Source organism: Bos indicus x Bos taurus, chromosome 5, assembly GCF_003369695.1.
Source record: "Bos indicus x Bos taurus breed Angus x Brahman F1 hybrid chromosome 5, Bos_hybrid_MaternalHap_v2.0, whole genome shotgun sequence".
Lineage (NCBI taxonomy): Eukaryota > Metazoa > Chordata > Mammalia > Artiodactyla > Bovidae > Bos > Bos indicus x Bos taurus.
The window spans coordinates 71,003,270-71,024,394 of record NC_040080.1 but is presented as its reverse complement, the minus strand read 5'-3'; the positions used below and the strand labels follow the sequence as shown (position 1 = coordinate 71,024,394).

The window sequence follows — 21,125 nt, the reverse complement described above, 5'->3', positions numbered from 1 at the left end:
CATTAAAGCCCAGGAGCACACGAGTCCATCATTATGTGTCTATAAAATCCAAAAGCTTCAAATGACGTTGTATAGAACTAGAGGCATGGTTTTTAAGAGAGACCATTCATTCTCCACTTCTCTGAGGACATATATACTTATCCACAAAACATTTCTTAGGGTCATGGGACCATGGCAGTGAAAGCATGAGTCCTAACTACTGGACCACTGGGGAAGTCCCATTTTCTCCTGATCTGTTTTAAAATTTAAAATTTAATTTTTAAAAATTTTAAAATTCAGATACTATTTGTCCTGTCTTATATTTTGTAGGAATAAAATTAAAGGAAAAAAAAGCTGCTAAATATTTTGTAAACTAAATGTGAAACAAATGTACTATAGTAAAAATCATGCACGTGACCCTACCTAGTCTGAAGAGGTAAAGTACCCATGAAGAGATGATCAGTTATTTAGTGAGGTCTATGTGAAGATCAATTTTCAAATTTCAATCCATTACTTACATCAACCATCGTATTCCCTTTCGCACTAATTCCTGATAAAGCAGCAAGGTACTGGCAATTCTACAGGCATAACACACAACTCCTGTCATTGCCTAATGAAGAGATACAAAGTGTCAATATTTGGTGCTAAATTGTGGTATAGGGTAAGAAAAACTTTCACATAAAATTTTTCAAACATTCTTATTTTTATCATTAAAAACAGGATAAAGCTACTAGTTCCTAAAAGCTAAGGACAGATATAACTGCAATAAACATTTCATCCTTAATATAATAATGGTAAACATGCATTGTCTCAATGAAGAACATTTTCTTATGTGTTCAAGAAAAGATATAAAGAAGAGAGAACATGAGACAATTTGTAATGGATAACAATCTAAATGAATAATTTCCTAAGCTATACAGGTGTATATAAAGATACACTTTTTATTGCTTCCATTATTGATAATTTTAATTCAGATGTTTAGATAGTAATTTAATTAAATACTAACCTTAGCCATGCTGGCATCCCCATCTAAATCATAACGTGGATGTACTTTAGGGAGGGAAACTGAAATATGAAATAAAATAGTTAAATCAGAAATAAAAAATGCATTATTTTAACCTTTATACATCAACCTCCAAATTAAACATTAACCTCTAAATTACCTTTAAATTAAACATTAGTGATAAAAACTCTTTAATGTTCTTTCCCTGGTTTAAAAAAAAACATGCTCATTCTTTAACAAATTACTACCTGAACTATTTCTAAGGAGTTTCACCTCTTTTTCTTAAATATATTCCAACATAACAAGTTCAATGCTTTTCTTTAAATCTAAATCAAATCCCAAAGATCTAAATACAAATGTAAAATTCCAGGTAATTTTTTTTCACCATCAGAATTAATAATTTAAAAGATTCCAAAATACAGATCTAATTATTCTTAGATTCCAAAGCCTGGCAAAGGGTCCTATTCACCCTGGAAACAATAAACATTTGTTGAAATTTATGATACAAAAGGTTATTCTGAGGGTTAGTAAAATATTAAAAGCAGAGAGCTACAGTAAAACATGTATGACAAAGTATTTTATCATTTTATAAACAAAATATTTACTGTCAAATCTTGTTACCTATGAGGATTTTAAATTTTACTACTACTCATTTGATTAACTTACAAATTTTAATATTTATAAAAGTTCCACATTAATGTCATCATTAATCAACTTTATGAAGATGACAATCATTTTTATAGTTTTTTTTCCCTTGGGCTGCGCTGTGTGTCTTGTGGGATCTTATTTCCCCAACCAGAGACAGAACCCAGGCCCTCAGCAGTGAAAGTGTGGAGCTGTAACCACTGGACCACCAGGGAATTCCCAGTTCGTTGTTGTTTTTTAATGGCTAGTAAGAACAACAAGAAAAATCCCAACTTACTTTTTTCATATATCAATCCTATGGTACTCAGAGGTTCCCGGCTTACTACAAAGATAGGGTTTTCCTCAGAAGTTTTAGGGAAATGCTGTGCCAGTCTTCCAGGTTCTAGAACTAAACGTCGTCCTTCATATATAAGCTCTTGATTTGAAGAAATAATTTTGGTTTGTTTATATACTAGTTCATGAAATACAGTAGCACTGTGTGAGAAAAATCGAAAAGGACAACATAATTGGGATAAAATGAGAGGTAAAATCTTTTTTTTAAAACCAGTGCCACGACATCCATTTCTCAGTAAAACTTTAGATCGTGACCAGTCCACAGAAATGCTGCTTTGTTGATGTGGACACTATAAAGTCTACTAAACTGAAAATTCCACATGGTCTGTCGGTATGGCAGTCAATTCCAAGACATTTTTATGTCTGGACACCTATATTGGATATGTGCAATTCACAGGAGTCTTAGTATTTCATAAATGGGAGCCAATACAGAAGACAGTTTGAGGTTACTGACTGGAGTCAGAACAGCTGGGCTCAAATTTCAGTTTGCTTGCTTACCACTTACTTACTACCTTAAACTACTTAACTTTTCTGTGCTGTGTTTCTTTATCCACAGAATGGGAGTAACAGTCCTCACCTCACAGAACTGTTGTGAGGACTACATGACAAATATATAAGGAATTGAGAACATCACTTACAACATGAGTATATAATATGTGTTAAATAAGCTAATAAAATCAGGTATTTTCAAAATGATGTTTTGGGGGAAAAGGTAGATTCTCCCTAAAAAGATCCATGAAAAAAAGAAACAAACCAACATTCCAGCAGCACTGTTGTGATTTTTCTCTGCCAAAAAGCCTCTGCTGTGATTTTTGGCTCGGGCTCAGGTGGGCTTTCTATGTACACATATACTCTTACAATGAAATAGTGGCCAACACCTAACTATGTTACATTTCTATTCAGGCTATTAAGCACCAAAATATAGATGATGATTAATATATTTTAGACAGCATATTAAAAAGCAGAGACATTACTTTGCCAACAAAAGTCTATCTGGTCAAGGCTATGGTTTTTCCAGTAGTCATGTATGGATGTGAGAGTTGGACTATAAAGAAAGCTGAGTGCCAAAGAACTGATGCTTCTGAACTGTGGTGTTGGAGAAGACTCTTGAGAGCCCCTTGGACTGCAAGGAGATCCAACCAGTCCATCCTAAGAAGATCAGTCCTAGGTGTTCATTGGAAGGACTGATGCTGAAGCTGAAACTCCAATACTCTGGCCACCTGATGCGAAGAGCTGACTCATGTGAAAAGACCCTGATGCTGCAAAAGATTGAAGGCAGGAGGAGAAGGGGATGATAGAGGATGAGATGGCTGGATGGCATCACCGACTCAATGGACATGAAGTTGGGTAAACTCTGGGAGTTGGTGATGGACAGGGAGGCCTGGCGTGCTGCAATTCATGGGGTTGCAAAGAGTCGGACACGACTGAGCAATTGAACTGAACTGAACCTAATGTTATATTAATATTATTTTATTCATTCTATTTACATTATTTTCAATGTTTATAATATTGTAATGTTAGTTAGTGTTAGTCACTTAGTCGTGTCTGACTCTGCAACCCCAGAGACTAAAGCCCACCAGGCTCCTCTGTCTATGAAATTCTCCAGGCAAGAATACTAGAGTGGGTAGCCACTGCCTTCTCAAGGGGACCTTCCTGACCAGGGATCAAACCTGGGTCTCCTGCACTGCAGGCAGATTCTTTACCATCTGAACCACCAGGGAAGCCCCTTATTGGATACAGATATTAGACAAAATGTCTAAAGTTTTATTCCATCTAATTGATTTTATTCCTTAATAAATAACCAGTGAAAGTCTCTTTTTTAATTTCATGAGGCATCAAAACTGCTACCTGAGTCTTGTTAAAATAGAAACTAAGGCATATAGAATGGGTTTGTAATGCTTTCCACTTTCATTTAAAAAAAGCATTTTGAGATCACTGTAGGTTCATGTGCAATTGAAAGAAATTGTACAGAGAGACACTAAATACTCTTCACTCAGTTTACCCCCAGTGGTAACATCTTGCATAAGTATAGTACACTATTATAATCAGGACCTTGATACTGACATAATCCACCTATCTTATTCAGATTTCCCTAGTTCTACATGTAAAGGTGTGTGGGATTTAGTTATATGTAGTTTTATCACATGGGTAGATTTTTATCACGTAGGTATAATCTGTTTTTTTAAGATAAAAGGGATGGGTCTTTCCCCAGCACTCAAGGGCTTTAGGCCACATATGCAGATAATTACATGAACTATCTTTAAGACTTATGCTTTAATATTTTTAAGTGACAGGACAATACTCTTAATAAAACCTGGCTCATTTATTAGTAAATGCTAATAGTAGTTATGTGGTTAAGTAATTTGAAAGAAGGCACATAAAGGAAAATAGTCTTGTAAAATTTGTAGTTTAAGAACAAGTTAGCTTACTTGTAAATTTTAGAAAATTAATCTTTTTACTTTAAAGATAAGTGAAAAGTAATTTACTAAGCACCAAAACATTTTCTAACACTTTCTACCCAGAAATGGGTACATCTTTTCTTCACCTGATTTGTGAAGATACGTAACTATTATATAACATCATGATATAGGAAAAAATATAAAGAGGTACTTACGTATTATAGCCATGAATATAAACTTTATGAGCTGTCATTTGTTGTAGTGAAAAGACATGAACTATCATCCGGTGAAGTATATCACTAGTTTCTGCAAAAAACTGGTCAAAACCCCAACACTTTTCTTGATCTGCCTCAAGGATGTTTGCAAGAACAGGAGTAAGCAGAACTTGAAGACCCCTAAAATAGTATTGAAAAGAATTACATGAAGAATCTAAGTACAAAATCATAATATTTACCAACAAATCAAAGGAACTGTTATTACTATTATCAGATAAGATTAATTTAAAATTGTAAAAAATCTACCAACTTTTTGGAAAGCCAGGTAACCTTGATTTAATATTACTTGTCAATGAACCAGGGGTTATGGTATTTTTATGTTGGCTTTTACATGTTATTTTCTTTGATTCTCTCCTTCCCTAGTTTCCTCACTTTTCCAAACATCCTAACATTGTATATACATGGCTATCCAGGTGAGATCAGTTGACTGGAACCCTGTGGTCATGAGGATAATAGTTTAACTTCAGGGTCATTAATGTCCTTTTAACATGTCACTCCAACACCTAATTTTTTATGCTGAATTCATATGCCTTTTGTAGCATACTTCTTCAAGAAGGAAAATCACTATAATCATTTAGCAATCAATTAATGCCAATTAAACTAAGAATAATCTTTGACTGTGTTAGTCGCTCAGTCTTGTCCGACTCTGTGACCCCATGGATTGTAGCCTGCCAGGCTCCTCTGTCCATAGAATTCTCCAGGTAAGAATACTGGAGTGGATTGCCATATCCTTCTCCAGAGGATCTTCCTGACCCAGGGACTGAATCTGGGGTCTCCTGCATTGCAGGTGGACGCTTTACCGTCTGAGCTACTAGGGAAGCCTCCAATCTTTAACTAATAAACTTAAATATTAAAAAAAAAAAATGAATGGAAAGAACTTAATTCTTTCTCATGCACTACCTGAATTTTAAAATATGTTTAAATAGACTCACTCATGGAATTTCAAGTCATCTTAAAAATATATTCTTGACTACATGACAATGAAATAATTGTCTGTTAACAGTTTTTACGGTATGTGTACGCAGCATGTGCGTGCTCAGTCGTGTACGACTCTTTGCAACTCCACAGACTGTAGCCCACCAGACTCTGTCCATGGAATTTTCCAGGCAAGAATACTCAAGTGGGTTGCCATTTCCTTCTCTGAAGAATCTTTCTGGCCCAGGGCTCAAACCCAGGTCTTTTGCCGCATCTCCTGCATTGCAGGTGGATTCTTTATTGCTGAGCCACCGGGAAAGCCCACCAAGTCTTGATGATAATCTGAATCTGAGGATTCAGTGGAGCTCTGAGTTACATACACACATGAACTTTGAATTACAACGTCAATCTATTTTTCACTTATATCTGTTTTCACTCAAGCTGAGTTAGATTTGTCTCACTGGCTATCTAGTCTTGACTAATACATATGAGAAAGAAGATGGTTATCTTTTTTCTGTAGTTCTTACATTTTTGGTAGTTGTTTTCATTATTGATTGTTAGTACTCAAAGTCTTTAGTATTTAAAAAAATCATATAACATACTTTGATACCTAAGCAATTTTTATAAAAAAATTTATAACTTAGTATACTGAAGAATAATTAGACAGATAAGGCCTGCTACCCTCCTGAAATATGCAATCTATATTTCAGACTGACAAAACACTGTGTGAATGTCAGCAATATAGTTAAACATTAAACAGCGAGTGCTCATTTCCTGACCCCTTTAAATTTTATCAGTTTTGCCTCAGATTTTCCAAATGGGTACTTTTCTAAATCAAAATTTAACACAGATCACTACTATAACATTGAATTTCTGCTCTCCAATAAAGTGACTTTCTCTTGGTAATTCTAGTTGCATGACACAATTTAGTTTTGGAGACTTTTAACACACAAAAATGAAACTGTCAGGCCAGTGGTTTTCAAAAATGATTTCCGCACTGGAACTACTGGTTTAAATGAGTTTTCACAGATATCAATACATAAAATGACAGAACATATTTCATTAACTTGTGGTATATATAGTATATATGTACAGTCTAAATATTTTGAATAAATATATTTACTTATATGTTGAAAGTAATACAAAAAGCACCCACAGATTCTAAAAGGCGTTAAACCAATAAAACATAACCTATATGTTCACTTGTGGATTATACAATCCCCACACTCAAGAAAAATGGAAAGTAATTCAGTAATTACAAATTCTAAATACTGATGATTGCCTTGGTTTTATTTCAGAGTAAAATCTAAAATAATTTACTCTCAAATTAGCACAACTTTGTAAATCAAATATACATCAATAAAAAAAGATATACAACAGAAAAAAAAATTTACTCTCTACTTTTAATTTCCTTTACCTTAAATCTCTCTCTGTGATAACAGGATTCATGTATAATTTGAGTTCTGGCTGCTATATTAAGACCCATATGAACTTTTGAAATGCTGGAAAAAGCAGTAGAAAACTGTTATTTCTCACCTTTTGAATAATAGGTTTACTTTTTGAAAATGAGGGTAATATTAGACTTCTTCAATGTTTGTTTCTTAGAACTCTAGTTATTCCTATCTGTACCAGTATTTGTGCTCGGTCATAATGAAGGTCAGCACAAGAGACACCGAAGTCCTAAGCTGGAACCCCACACTGGACACAATTCTAAGACCAGTGATTAGCAATCTGAAAAATGTATGTATGCTCTATGTCTTAAAAGAGATCTGGCAGTATTATTTACATAGACTCAAATCAATCTTTACATTTCCACAAAGATGAAAATTACAAATCAACGCATGCTTTAATAACATCTACTGAAAAATTAAGAACAAAACTACACTTAAGTATTGGTGACTTTAATCAACAAAGATCCCAACACCAAAGAGAACAGGGTACATAACACTGTACTTACCGAGAAAGACTACAAGAAACAGGCATGTCTCCACTCCAGTCAATTGGTCCATTTTCTGCTTTCTGTACTCCAGATATTGCACCAGAAGGCTTTCCAGTAATTATTTTATACCTTGGGAGGAATAAAAGCAGATTAAAATAAGCAGTTTGTTACTGCATAGCCTATCAAAGGGCTCTGCAAAAATATTTCCTCAGTTGCACCTACAATTATCTACTAGACAAAACTTTGCGACTGATGTTCACAGGATCCATAAAACAATCAAAACACTTTGAATCTGACTGACTGAAGTAGAATAGTGGCTGTACGATTATTTTACATATGCCATAATTAATTTTCATTTGGGTTCTCAGAGTGCCATATAACAGCATCTTGATGTTCACAACAAAAATATTCATTTTTCCATCTGAAAAAATTGAGCAAACACAAAAAAAGTTATGTTACAGAATGTCTCTAGACCAGGAAAAAAGCATCTAATCCCTCTTACTCATATTATCCAAAGGCACAGTCAACTGGACCATGAAATTACTACAGAATGAACAATAGCTTCCTTTAAAAAAAAAAAAATATAAAACTATACATAGCACAGTATCAGAAAGTTTCTGCATATTGAGAAAATATATACACATTACAGGATTAGATGTGTGTACCAAAATTAAAAGCCAAACTTAATCTGTTTCTTGATGATGGTGATAAAAATAAAGATGAAGTCAAGAAAGAGATGAATGAAGAAGTGAAAGAATACTAATAATGATGGAGGTGGGGCAATGAAAGCAGCCTTACAGGTGTCAGCCCTTTCTAAAACAAAATCTGAAATTAGGAGAGAAATAAGAGGTTCATGCCTTCAAGATGAAAATGTAAATCATAACACATCAGAATCTTATGTAAGTTTATAGACAGTATTTCTGACATAATTTTTGATTTGTTTTATGTCTACATAAATGTGCTCTGAGCAGATTAACATACTCTTTAAAAAAGTAGAAGAAACCAGAACAACTGATCTGAGCTGCTTGCTGTTTCTTCAGTAGAGACAGCCAGGATTTCTGCACTAAGAGATTTTTCAAAGAAGGAAATTAATGTGAAAAATAAGTTGCATTCACGTGAGAAGGATCAGATTGTGGAGAAGTTAAGTAGAGATACGTGAGAATAATGCAAGAAGAGATGTGAACAGAATGAATGGCAGAATTCTTAATTAAGGTAATGCTTATAAACTCTTGAAAAAACTTATTTTGTTAAGATACATATCTAAATATATTTATTAACATGTAAATAAGATTCTGAGGGATCAACACTCCTATAATGTGAGAGGAATACATCACTCAATAGTCAAGCAAAACAATCCTTTATTATTTCTTAAAGCGCTTCTGAACATTCATTAGCATCAATGTTCATAAAAAGTTTAGTTTCTGTGCAATTAAAGAAAAAAATTCTTCCAATGATATTAGAATGTACCAGGTATTCCCAGTTGTTTATAAGTCACGTTTCCTTTATTAAAGAGCATTACACTTTTATTTAACCCATTCTTAGTGCAGCAATACATGCTGATACTGCTTTAAAACACCTATGACAGCAAAGCATGATTAACTGTTTGGCACACTTTATGTTTAATGAAAAAAGACAGAAACTGACTCTAAGCCTTCATTAATGAAGAGATTTTATAAAAAGGACTCTGCTGTGATGATGCTATACCAAAATCAGTACACTAATGGATAACTTCTTCCCACAAATATGTATGCTTTCCTTGACGGAAAACATTCAGGTTTTAGCAAAAGTCATGGTATCAGCTAAACTAGTTTTACCTCCTCAAACAAACAAAAGAAAAAATATGCTTCTCCTAATTTTCTGAGATAAGACCAAAGATTTTACGTTTACACTTGTGATTATTACTTATAAAGTGTTAGTTGGTCATGTCCGACTCTTTGTGACCCCATGGACTGTAGCCCAGCAGGTTCCCCTGTCCATGGAATTTTTCAGGCAAGAATACTGGAGTGGGTGGCCATTTCCTCCTCCAGGGAATTTTCCCTACCCAGGGATCAAACCTGGGTCTCCTGTATTGCAGGCAGATTCTTTACCACCTGAGCCACCAGGAAAGCTCCACTTATAAAAGGCAGTGTTAAATATATAAAGATCTGAGAGAAACGTCAAAATCTAAAAGAACAGTTGAACACATTAAGGCTGTCAAGTGAGTTATACTTCACTGAACCGAACAACATTCATAACCTCACCTTATAGTTTTATGTGTACAGAGGTTGGCTATTTCTCATGAGGCAAGATCAACCACTAATTTCTTTGAAAACAGAAAGATGTGTGGCCAATGTACAAATGAGTTTTATCATAAATTTCACATCTAACAATCCACCCCTCTTTTCTTCCATTATTTGGTTTATAACAGTGACTTCATATATAGTAATAATTTCCTAGTAACTATGGCAGTTGCATAAATGTAAATGTACTAGTAAAATGCATTCAGCAAAATGTTTTAGACTGAAACAGCAACACTAGAAAAATAATATTACATTAAATGTTATTTTTGAAATAGTTAAAGAAATCAGGTCAGTTCGTATTTCTTTTTGATCCACTAATTCTATTAGTGGTTCTATTACTTCATACAAGTATTTTTTAATTTTTTTAGTTATATGGAGGGAAAAACTAATAAGCATACAAAAAGGACTAAATAGTGCTGAAATAAATTTCAGAAGGCACAATATTTTTAATATGGACTGGATGGACCAAATATGGATGCCATTTATACTTTGTACATAAGATAGTTAAACACAGTATGAAATAGTATCTCTATACATTTTTATAAGGTTGTACTCTTACTAAAAAATCAAATAGTTTAAAATATCAGAAATGATGGCTAGATCAATACTTAGTAGTGTACCTCTCTAACATGATGAAATACAGTAAGACATATACATTTTAAAAATCATTTCTAATTTTAAATGGAGAAATCACTTACATCACTTCCTTATTCCTACGTGGCCCTTCAAATGGTCTAAATGGCAGTGATCCAGTAGCTGCATGGTAAAATGTTACCCCAATGCTCCAAAGATCCACAGTTGCTCCATATTTCTTCTGATGATCTTTTCTTAGCACTGCTCTCTCATACATATCAGGATGCTTTAAAAAGAAAAGAAAAAGCTGCTAACTTGTGTTCTATGAAATACATTACACAAAAATAGGTATTCAATAATGTCTGGAAATTCTACTTTACTAATAATTTTACTTTCCCAATCTGAAAAGACTATTTCACATCTTCCTCTCTCTCCTCAAACCTCCAATACCACCTCCTTAGACCCTCAATTTTGATGACCTCACTTCATACTACAGTGAGAAAATGGAAGCAATCAGAGATCAACTCTCCTTTATATCTTTTACCAAAAGCCAACCTACCTGAATCTGTGTTCAGAACCAGTTACAATGGAACTGCTCTTATCAAAGGCTTAACTTTTCCACCTGTGCTGTACCAAGTTGCTTCAGTCGTGTCTGACTCTTTGCACTCCCATGGACTGTAGCTTGCCAGGTCCCTCTGTGCATGGGATTATCCAGTCAAGAATACTGGAGTGGGTTGCCATTTCCTTCTCCAGGGGATCTTCCCGATCCAGGGATTAAACCTGCATCTCTTATGTCTCTTGCACTGGCAGGCGGGTTCTCTACCACTAGCGCCACTTCTGTGCTGTGGGGCCCATCATATCATCTCATCAAATCTAGAAATCAATTCCTAAAACTACCCCTTTTATTTTATGCATCATTTCCCCCCTTTCTATTGGCTCATTTCTTTCAGCTTACACACATGCTTTCCTATCTCCCATTAAAAAAAACTCCAAATTGACCTTACAACCTCTCCGAGCTATCATTAAATTTTCTGCTTCCCTCCATAGGAAAACTCAAAACAGCCATCCACACTGACAATTGCCTTACTTCTTCATCTCCCATTCCAGCCTGTGGCATTAAATGTTACCTATATCCTTTAACATTCCAAACCATTTCTTGTCCTGAGTTCTGGATTCATATATCCTACAGTTTTCTCAAATGTCTAAAAGATAACTTAAACTTAAGGTATCAAAAACAGACTCCTGGTCTTCTGACTCAAACCTGCTTCCTTCTAATATTTACCCTTTAAGTAAATGGTATCATCATCTACCCAGTTGCTCATACCTAAAACATATCAAGACAGCCTCAATTCCTTTCCCTTGTACCTCACATGCAATCTATGTGAGCAAGTCATAAGGGCTCTAAGATGAAAACTAAATTTCTAGAATGAATTCAGAGGACTAGCCTGATTGGGTATGTTGGAGGATACAGCAACTCAGATAAGTAGCTGGTCTGATGTTCACCACATGGTCCTTAAGCACAGAAGACACTATGATACAGTTGTGAAGAACAGATGGAATTTATAGGGCATGGCTTAGGAGCTTACAGATCCAGACAGAGATTCTTCTGGACATTAAGCTCTGCAAAGGACAGCCAGAGGTCATACATGCTTAGCTTCCGTGACACTGTCTTTATGTAAATTACATGCTGTAAATCAAGATTTTTGGTAGATAAACCTATAAGAGTGTACTCTGGACCAGAGCAGAGTGATCTCCCAAATGATCCCAAACTAAAACAATGCCTTATGACACTGTGGTATACGGCAGTGGCCCAAGGGACTGGGATAACACTGCTGGGAGGGTGTCTCTACTGTAAATGATGCAGTTTATGAATTCATCTCTCAAAGAGTCACAAGCTCTGGATTATTTTGGGGGGGATGGATGGGACTTTTTTGGGAAATACATTTTAATGAGAAATTAGAAGAGGTGACAAGCATGAGGGGCTTAAGACGTATGTCCGAACATGGCTACCAGATACACAGGGTCTGAGTGGTTTTGCTGATTCTGTGGCCTGGTACATAAGGCATTATTGTCTAAAGAAGCACGAGCCAGACCTCTGTCCTAGCAGAAGGTTCTTACTTTATCAATGGTGCTATGAAGAGGCCAAGAGTACCTGGACATGCCTGATCTTCAAAGAACATGAGGCTGCCAACCTGGGAAGAGCAGATACAGTGATTCTAGAAGGAGACAAAGCGGGACCTCCTCAAAAGGTGCACTAATATAGTTCCTAAATAGTACAGCTGGAAGCCTTCCCTAGGCTGAATGATTAGCTGGAATGGCCTGATGCATGCTGGTCTGACATATCTGGGTCCACAGGCTCTCTCCTGAACGTGCTACTTGTATTTGCACAGGGATTAGCATTAGGTGCCCGGGCCCCTGCATCTGGGACAGGAGCATAAGGACAAACCTACTCTAGGTTCTCAGGTTAAATCGGTTTGGCCAAAAAGTTCATTTGAGTTTTCCTGCACTATCTTATGGAAAAACCTGAATGAACTTTTTGGGTAATTCATATTAAGAAAGCCATCATATTAAAAACAGTAGAAGAAAAAATGCTGGTGCTCCCTTTGGTCTTTAACACATAAAAAGGAGAAGATTCAACATCTGGTCCGGGAATTCCAAAATGAGAAAAATTTTCATTTAAAAACAGAAATATTTCTAGACTGCTGAGTTTCAGGCTGTGTGTGTCTTATATCATAACTGCTGGTGTAATCTATTAGAAAAAAGAGTTGGGAATAACCTGAAATAGGAAAATAGACTACAGTAAAATTTCAGCCAAGAGATCAGCATGGACTTGGAAGTTAGTTTATTTAATGTTGTGTTCTTTCCATTTTACAAGTCTGTTAGTGGCAGAGGCTAAATTGTGGCCTTCACAGACTATGTGAAAGACTGACAGTCGGTAATAGGGATCACCCTCACAAAGGCTAGTATGGTACTGCCGTTGTTTCTTTCGATCACCACAGTCATTGGGAAGGGCTACTGGAATTTAGTGGGCAGAGACCAGAGATGAGAGACATCCTGTTGAACATGCTGACTTCCTGCATGACTTTTGAATATCCTGCTAGATATTTGTGCAGCTAAGAAATCTGTTTATAAAGATCTCACTTCATTTTATATGTAAACAGTGTATTTTTGACTATAAAGTAAACAGTATTTTTGTAGCTATAGGAATGCAATATACATAAATCTACTTTGTTAAGTTAGAAACTTTATCAGGAATTCTTCAGTGCTTTGGAAAATGATGTCAGTAACAAGACTTATGATAATATGACTCACCAATTCAATACACAGGTTATCACTGCATGTGCACTGGGGGTAACATCATACACAGGTACAGGCATCTAATGATTTCAGTTGTTTGCTACTGAAATTGATAGTAAACTTTTACATATTAAATAGCTATGATTTTATCATATTTTCCTTTATATTAAGATACTATGCTCTTCCTTTAATTAAGTATGCTGGTTGATTATATTATCTAAGAATTTCATTTCAAGATACTGAAAAGAATATTGTAAAACATTTATTATTAACAGGGGGTGACCATACAGGGTAGAAACCACCAGTCTGTGCTCTGGTTGGCTTCTGCTTACTTCTCCAATTCTTATCACCTGCCTTTTCACTAGGTCCAGCTATTCTGTCATCCCTTCTGTTTCCCAAACATCCAAGGTCACTTCTGTTTTTAGGCCTTTGTAGTTGCTTGTAATGCTGCTTTCCCCCCAGATCTTTGCATGGCTTGCTTGTTTTCATCATTAAAGTATCAGCTGACTTAAGATTGAAAGGAAGCTTTCCCCAGCTATCTTTCTTCTGCTTTGCTACCTTATTGTCTTTCCAACACTTAATTATCTGAATTTATCTTATTTACTTGTCTACTGTCCTCACTAGATTGTAGGTTCCACAGGAGCAGAAATCATGTACTTCCGGTACACTACAGAAGTCTCAATTCCCACAACAATGCTTGTACATAAATAGCTGTTGGGTAAATATAATCCATTTTTAGGTTTTTTTTTTTTTTTTGGCCGCACTGCACAGCAGGATCTTAATTCCCCGACTAGGGACTAAACCTGTGCCCCTGCACTCTAAGTATGAAGTCTTAACCACTGGACTGTCAGAAAAGTCCCCATTTTTAAGTACTCTTAATAAAAGATTATCAAAATACAACTGCAGATTAATTAGTGGTTACATATTGATAGAACAAGTTAAGATACTTTAACGCATGCCAGAGTTAGAACAATCTGAATAAAGTTATAGGGGCACCTTGACTTTATTCAAATTATAAAATTACCATCACAGAATCCAATTGGAAAAAAGTCACAGAATCTAAGACTTTTAAAATAAAACTCAGAGCCATAACCAATTAGTGACAGCTATATATTATAAACTTTCTGATTACATGTTAAATGTACTTATTTTTAAGTGCCTTTCTTAAGTGTTTCAAATGTTTACTAACTTCACACAAACACATCTATATAAACTGTTTCAACCACGGAGCTTTTCTAGTTTTCTAGTATTTCAAGTTAGATCTTTTAGAGGCATTTCATTTTTTTGTGTGTGTTTCTAATAATGGTTCTTTTCATCTTTCAGTAACCAGCCTCCCTGAAGAGAGTCTTCTTCAGAATTATAATGAAGTTTGCTCTACAGGGAACTGTATTATAACAAGCTTGTAATATATTAACTGCTCTGATCCAAATAAGGAAGCCTTTACTAGCTAGATGCTTCTGGAGTGTACAGATAGTTCTTTCTTTTAACATAGATGCATAACATTAGTAAAATTATTTAAGAGTATTATAAAACTTACAAGAATTTTTTTAACAGAAAGCAACACCCTTAGAAACCAATACCTAATTCCACATTACATACCATATTCATTAGAATAGAAAATTTAGTTTTTGCCATGAGTTAAGACATTTTATACAGTGATCTGGTTGACCAACTACCCATATTTATAATATATCCAGCTTCTTAAAATAAAATTATTAGTGATGCATGACTTACCAAATATTCTTCTGTGCCATACAGAGAAACAAACTGCTCATCATCTTCTAATTCTCTAGCTGCACCAAAATCTGTGAGTTTGTACACAGACTGTCCGTCTTCTCCTATCACACGCATGATATTTCCTGGCTTGATATCACGGTGAACTATGCCATTCTCTCGGAGATGATTCATTCCACCCACTTCAACAATAAATATAAAACAAAGGAAATCATAAGTAGGTATGTGTGTGTGCATCAGATTCACTAATGAACATTAATATATTCTTATTCACTCAATGTAAGTTTTTACATAAGTTGGTCCAAAGTCATCTTAATCAAAGAAGTAATAGATTATACTTAGATTTTGTATTTCATGCTTGAGTAATGAGAAATTTTAGAAGAACAGGGATCAATATGGTCTAAGGAAGAGTCCAGTCTCTCTTAAATACTGTCAAGAAAATGGAACACAATGATCTTAAGCCTATGACTTCCTGAATTACTTTTTGTTATATACCTGTGGGCCATCTACCTAAACCCAAGAATACAAATTTCCAAGAAAAATAATATTTCACCATAATTAAAATTTTTACTTTGGGGAAAAAAATTCCATAAAATAGTAAACTAGACTCAATACATAATATAGTAAAGAAAAAAATTAATAGAAATTGCTGAAATTGTTTGGGCTAACTGACATGCAGTGTCATAGAATGATAGTCTGAACCATTTGTTTGACAGCTGACAGATTAATGTCCAAGCATGACATATAAAAATAAGTTTCAAGATATCAACATTCAATTATGGAAACTCAGGACTACCAGTATACTTAGGAACCTAAGTAGTCTCTACTGCTTCCAGTATCAATTTCAAGAATTCCCACTAACCTCATACTTTAAAACACTGGGCTTTTCCTATTCTTCAAATATTGATTCATTTCTTTCCAAGAAGATATTATTCCCTGTGGCTGCCATATTCTTTTTTATTTTTAATAACAGGTTTATTGAGATAAAATTTACATATCATAAAACTCATTTTTTAAAGTATACAATTCAGCAGTTTTTAGTATAGAGCCACAGAGTATACAAACCATCACACCAATTTCAGAACATTATCATATGCAAAAAGAACCCCCACATCTCTATTAGCAGTCACTCCTTGACTCCACTCTCCTCTCAAAGCCTTGACCACCATTACTCTGCTTTCTGTTTCTAAGGATCTGCCTATTCTGAACATTTCACATAAATGAAATCATACAAATACTGTTGCCTTTTGTGTCTGGTGTTTCTCACTAAGCATAATTTTTCAAGGTGCATCCACGTTACAGCATGTACCACTACTTCATTCTTGTTGCAAACAAATAACACTCCACTGTATGTAGCCCATTTATCTATTCACCAGTTGGTGAATACTGGGCTTCCTTTTTTTGTTGTTGCTATTATTATAAATACTGGTACACAAGTTTTTGTGTGGAAATATTTTCAATTCTTTTAGATGAATACCTAGGAATGGAATTGATAAGTCCTATAGTAACTGTTTAACTTTTTGAAGAACTGTCAGTCTACTGTGTAAAGTGCCTGCACTTTTTTTTACAATACCACCAATAGTATACGAGGGTTTCAATTTCTCTACATCCTTACCAACGCTTGTTTTGTCTTTTTGATTTTAGCCATCCTAGTGGGTATGCAGTGGCATCTCTTTACGGTTTTGATTTGCATTTCCTTAATGCCTAATGATCTTTTTATATATTTGTTGGTCACCTGCATATCTTCTTTGGAGAAATGTCTACCAAATCCTTTACTGATTTTTAAATCGGGTTGTCTCTTTATTGTTGACTTGATGGTATAAAAATTCCTTATCAGACATCTGATTTGCAAATATTTTCTCTCATTCTATGAGCTGTCTTTTTACTTGACTCTGTCCTTTAGACACACAAAAGTTAATGTTGATGAAATTTATCTACTTTTTTCTTATTGTACTTGTGCTTTTGATATCATATCTAAGAAAGCACTCCATAAAGGTCTTTAGCTTTGAATGTAATAAATGTATTTTTAAAAATTCTTATGTCATTAAATTATATTTACACACATATATAATCATATAAACAAATAAACATACCCACATCTCGCAAAACAATTAGAAACTCAGACTCTGGTAGTCCATAGGCATTAGATGGTTCTTCTAAAACAGTGTATAAACTCCCACATGGACAAAATTCCATAATAAGTACTTTATGTCTTGTTGTTGTCTGGAAAAAAAAAATCACTGACTGGGGAAATCGAAAAAATAAATTTTCAATATATGCCAATACTCATCTGATTTCATTTAAAAGTTGGATTTGCTACAATAATGAAGGTATTTTGAACTGCTTTTTACCTAGGGTTTGTTAAATATTTGTTGACTGTACAGATGAGAGTTAACACTTTCCAAAATTAATATTAAAATTGGATTTTTCTTTAAAGACAAACCACAGTAAAAGCTGGCTAAATCCAATTAGAAAATCACTGCTACAATGTTATAACGGATCTTTCAAAATTGTTTAATTTCTAATACATAATAGTACATTTAGGATATGAGCTTTTGTCATGAATCTCTTAAAACACTTGAGTTCTTCTTGTGACAAACACTTTCACTACTTTTACTTCAAAGAAGGGAGTTATAGCTTTTTTGGGGGGCAGTACAATGTGGCATGTGGGATCTTAGTTTCCAGATCAGGAACTCAACCTGCGCCCCAGGCAGTGGAAGCCTAGAGCCCTAAGCACCGGGCTGCCAGAGAGTTCCCCGAGTTTTAGCCTTAAAAAAAATAGGTAGCAGAATAATTGAGTGGTCCCCTTGGAGCAAAGTTCTAGTCAGCTCATAGGAATCTAAGCTGCTGATCTGTTTTAAACCATGATTTTAATGTACCATTGATTATAAGATACAACATCAATTTAACAATAGCTTTATAGAGGAAAAAAAGAAGCATTACCAACTTACAAATACACATTGATTATAACATAATGCCCATTTCAGAAACTTGAAAATGTGAATGAATCTTAAGTACAGCAGTCATTATCATTTTTTACTCTTTCTTCCTTTTATAATTTTTTTCTATATATCCCCAAAATAAATTTATAAAATATTTAAAAAACTTCTTTACTATTGAGTAGTATGAAAGAAATAATTTTAAAAGAAAAAAGCTGTTGCTTTTAAATAATGAAATAACTGAGTTTTGAGGAGTTGAAAATTTGAGAAATATCTCTAATTTCATCACTGAGATAATTATATTTGGTATGTTTCCTTCCAGTCTTTTTTCTACGTAACAAATCACATTATAGACACATAACACTTTGTACACCATACAGTATTTATCAAGATCATACTGCATATATATTTTTAATACTCATTTTCTCACAAAACATTATATATAAGCATGCTCCCAGGTGACTGAAATTTTGTTAAATATTTCTTTTTATTACTGCTTATTGGAAAAGACTCTGATGCTGGGAGGGATTGGGGGCAGGAGGAGAAGGGGACGACAGAGGATGAGATGGCTGGATGGCATCACTGACTCGATGGATGTTGAGTCTCAGTGAACTCCCTCAGTTGGTGATGGACAGGGAGGCCTGGTGTGCTGCGATTCATGGGGTCGCAAAGAGTCGGACACGACTGAGCGACTGAACTGAACTGAACCACTGTGCAGTACAGAATTAATTTTAGCTAGAGAGGTCTAAGCGCTTGCCCTTGGCTACTGGGAGCTGATTCAATAGGCCTCTAGAATGTCCTATCTGCTAAAAGTGTCTCTATCTGGGGGCTTTGGCCATGTGATGGTCTAAAAATGTAATTTATGATGGGGATCTTAGGACGTGCACTTCCGTTTCGACTTCTGGAGGCTAAGGAATTAGCCAGAACCCACAGGAAGGGTTGGAGACTAAAGTTCGGCCATGCGGAATATGTGATTGAACCTCAGTAAAAACTGTGCACACCAAAGGCTTGGGTGAGCTTACAGGGTTGACAGTACTCTGTGTGTACTATCATATCATACATCAATGCCAGGAGGATAATGTATCCTTGTGGAAAGGAAGATTCATGTTTAGAACCCTCCTATATTCTGTCCTATGGCCCTATGGATCTCTTCCTTTGGCTAGTTCTAATTTATATCCTTTTGCTTTGCTGAGATACTAACTTGTAAGTAGAGTTGACCTTTGAACAAAGCAGGGGTTAGGGGTGCTGACTTTCCATGCAGTAGAAAGTAGTTTCCAGTCAACGCCCTGTATCTGTAGCTCCATATCTGCAGATTCAACCAATCTCGGATTGTGTAATACTGTAGTACATATTTAGTGGAAAAAAATTCACATTATTATTGGTGGACCTGTGCAGTTCAAACCTGTGCAGTTTGAGGGTCAACTGTATAGTGCCTTCCTGAGTTCTGTGAGTCATTCAACATTCTAGCAAACTATCAAATCTGAGGGCAGTCATGGGAAGCCCCAAATTTGTAGCCAGCTGATCTTAAGGGAAGATGGCCCTGGAGACGCCTGAACTTGCAGCTCGTGTCTGAATGAGCAGTCTGGAGGGACTTCTCTGACTGCACGGTTTGTCAAACTCCTCTGTGGCTCGTGTAAGAAGTCTTGAACAGACTTGGCAGTCCAGAGGGCTATGCTTTTAATCTTCAGTATCGCTAACTCTGGCTAACTATCCATCAACCATTCTAATTTATTTAACCATTTTGTATTATAAACAGGACAGCAATGAACATCTTCGTGCATAAAATTATAGCTTACATTTCTGATTACTTTCTAAGAAGTAATCACTAAAAATGAAATCACTGATATAAGGAATATAAACTGCCAAATTGTTTTTCAAAAAGGTGTGATTTGATTACCCATAATAATGAGATTTCTATTTTTCTAAAGACATTTTTATTTTCACTGTTTCCCACTAAAATCAATTCTGTCTTTGACAACTGGATTCACATATCACTCTCTGGATTCCAAAGATTTTTTATAAAGCCTTCCTTGCATTGTTTGACTTTCTCTTTATGTAATTATGTCAATTTAACTTCGCTTAGGTTTTGCTGTTAGTAATAATACTGGTAACCACATTGTATATTCTTTTATTACTTCAACTACTTTTTCTGATTCTATGAGATTTTCCATTGTTATAGTCCATTCCATTCCAACAATTTCCATTGTTATATCTGTTTCTGAGAATAAATATTTGATGGTATGAGCCTTAATTTTCAGCATTAAAAAACCCGCTCTTTATAGAACAATTTTTATGTTAGATTATTTCTCCTGAATTGTATTAACAACAATAAACATGACAGGATTAACTAAAGCTTGATGACTTACCTCCTCTTCAATAGCAAATAATTTGACAATGTTTTTGTGATTCAGTTTTTTTAACACTTCAAATTCTCTCATTTGAACATCCACTGGACGAAGGAAGCTTATGTTATTAAATACTTTGATAGCAAATAAGTCACCAGTTTTCTAAGAAAAGGAGAGAAAGCTTTTATTTACTTATAATATAAAGAAAATAAAAAAGGTAGCATTAGAACAAGATACAGCAATTTATCTTTTTTGTAGAACACCCTGAATATTTTTAAGCATTGGTAGTTTGTACTAGGACTCTTGATCTTTTTTTTTTTTTAATCTAAAATACATTAATCAACTGCTCAATATTTATTTCAAATAGTATGCTTTGGAATGTAGAAAAGGCTATTTTCTTTCATATTATAAATAAAGCTTCCATTGTGATACATGTGGCAAAGACAGCCAACAATACTAAAGGCAAACAC

At 34.9% G+C, this 21,125-nt stretch overlaps 1 protein-coding gene across 1 annotated transcript in view; it reads right to left on the bottom strand.

The window, feature by feature from the left end:
- TBK1 (TANK binding kinase 1) overlaps positions 1-21,125 on the bottom strand; it is a 44,096-nt gene that overhangs the window by 16,293 nt on the left and 6,678 nt on the right. The window contains exons 3-11 of the mRNA XM_027542437.1: positions 20,677-20,817; positions 17,465-17,594; positions 15,372-15,553; positions 10,466-10,626; positions 7,507-7,617; positions 4,575-4,754; positions 1,905-2,101; positions 986-1,044; positions 498-589 (exon numbers count right to left, since the gene is read on the bottom strand). Coding sequence (XP_027398238.1) covers positions 498-589; positions 986-1,044; positions 1,905-2,101; positions 4,575-4,754; positions 7,507-7,617; positions 10,466-10,626; positions 15,372-15,553; positions 17,465-17,594; positions 20,677-20,817 — 1,253 coding nt within the window. The remainder of the gene's footprint in view (positions 1-497; positions 590-985; positions 1,045-1,904; positions 2,102-4,574; positions 4,755-7,506; positions 7,618-10,465; positions 10,627-15,371; positions 15,554-17,464; positions 17,595-20,676; positions 20,818-21,125) is intronic.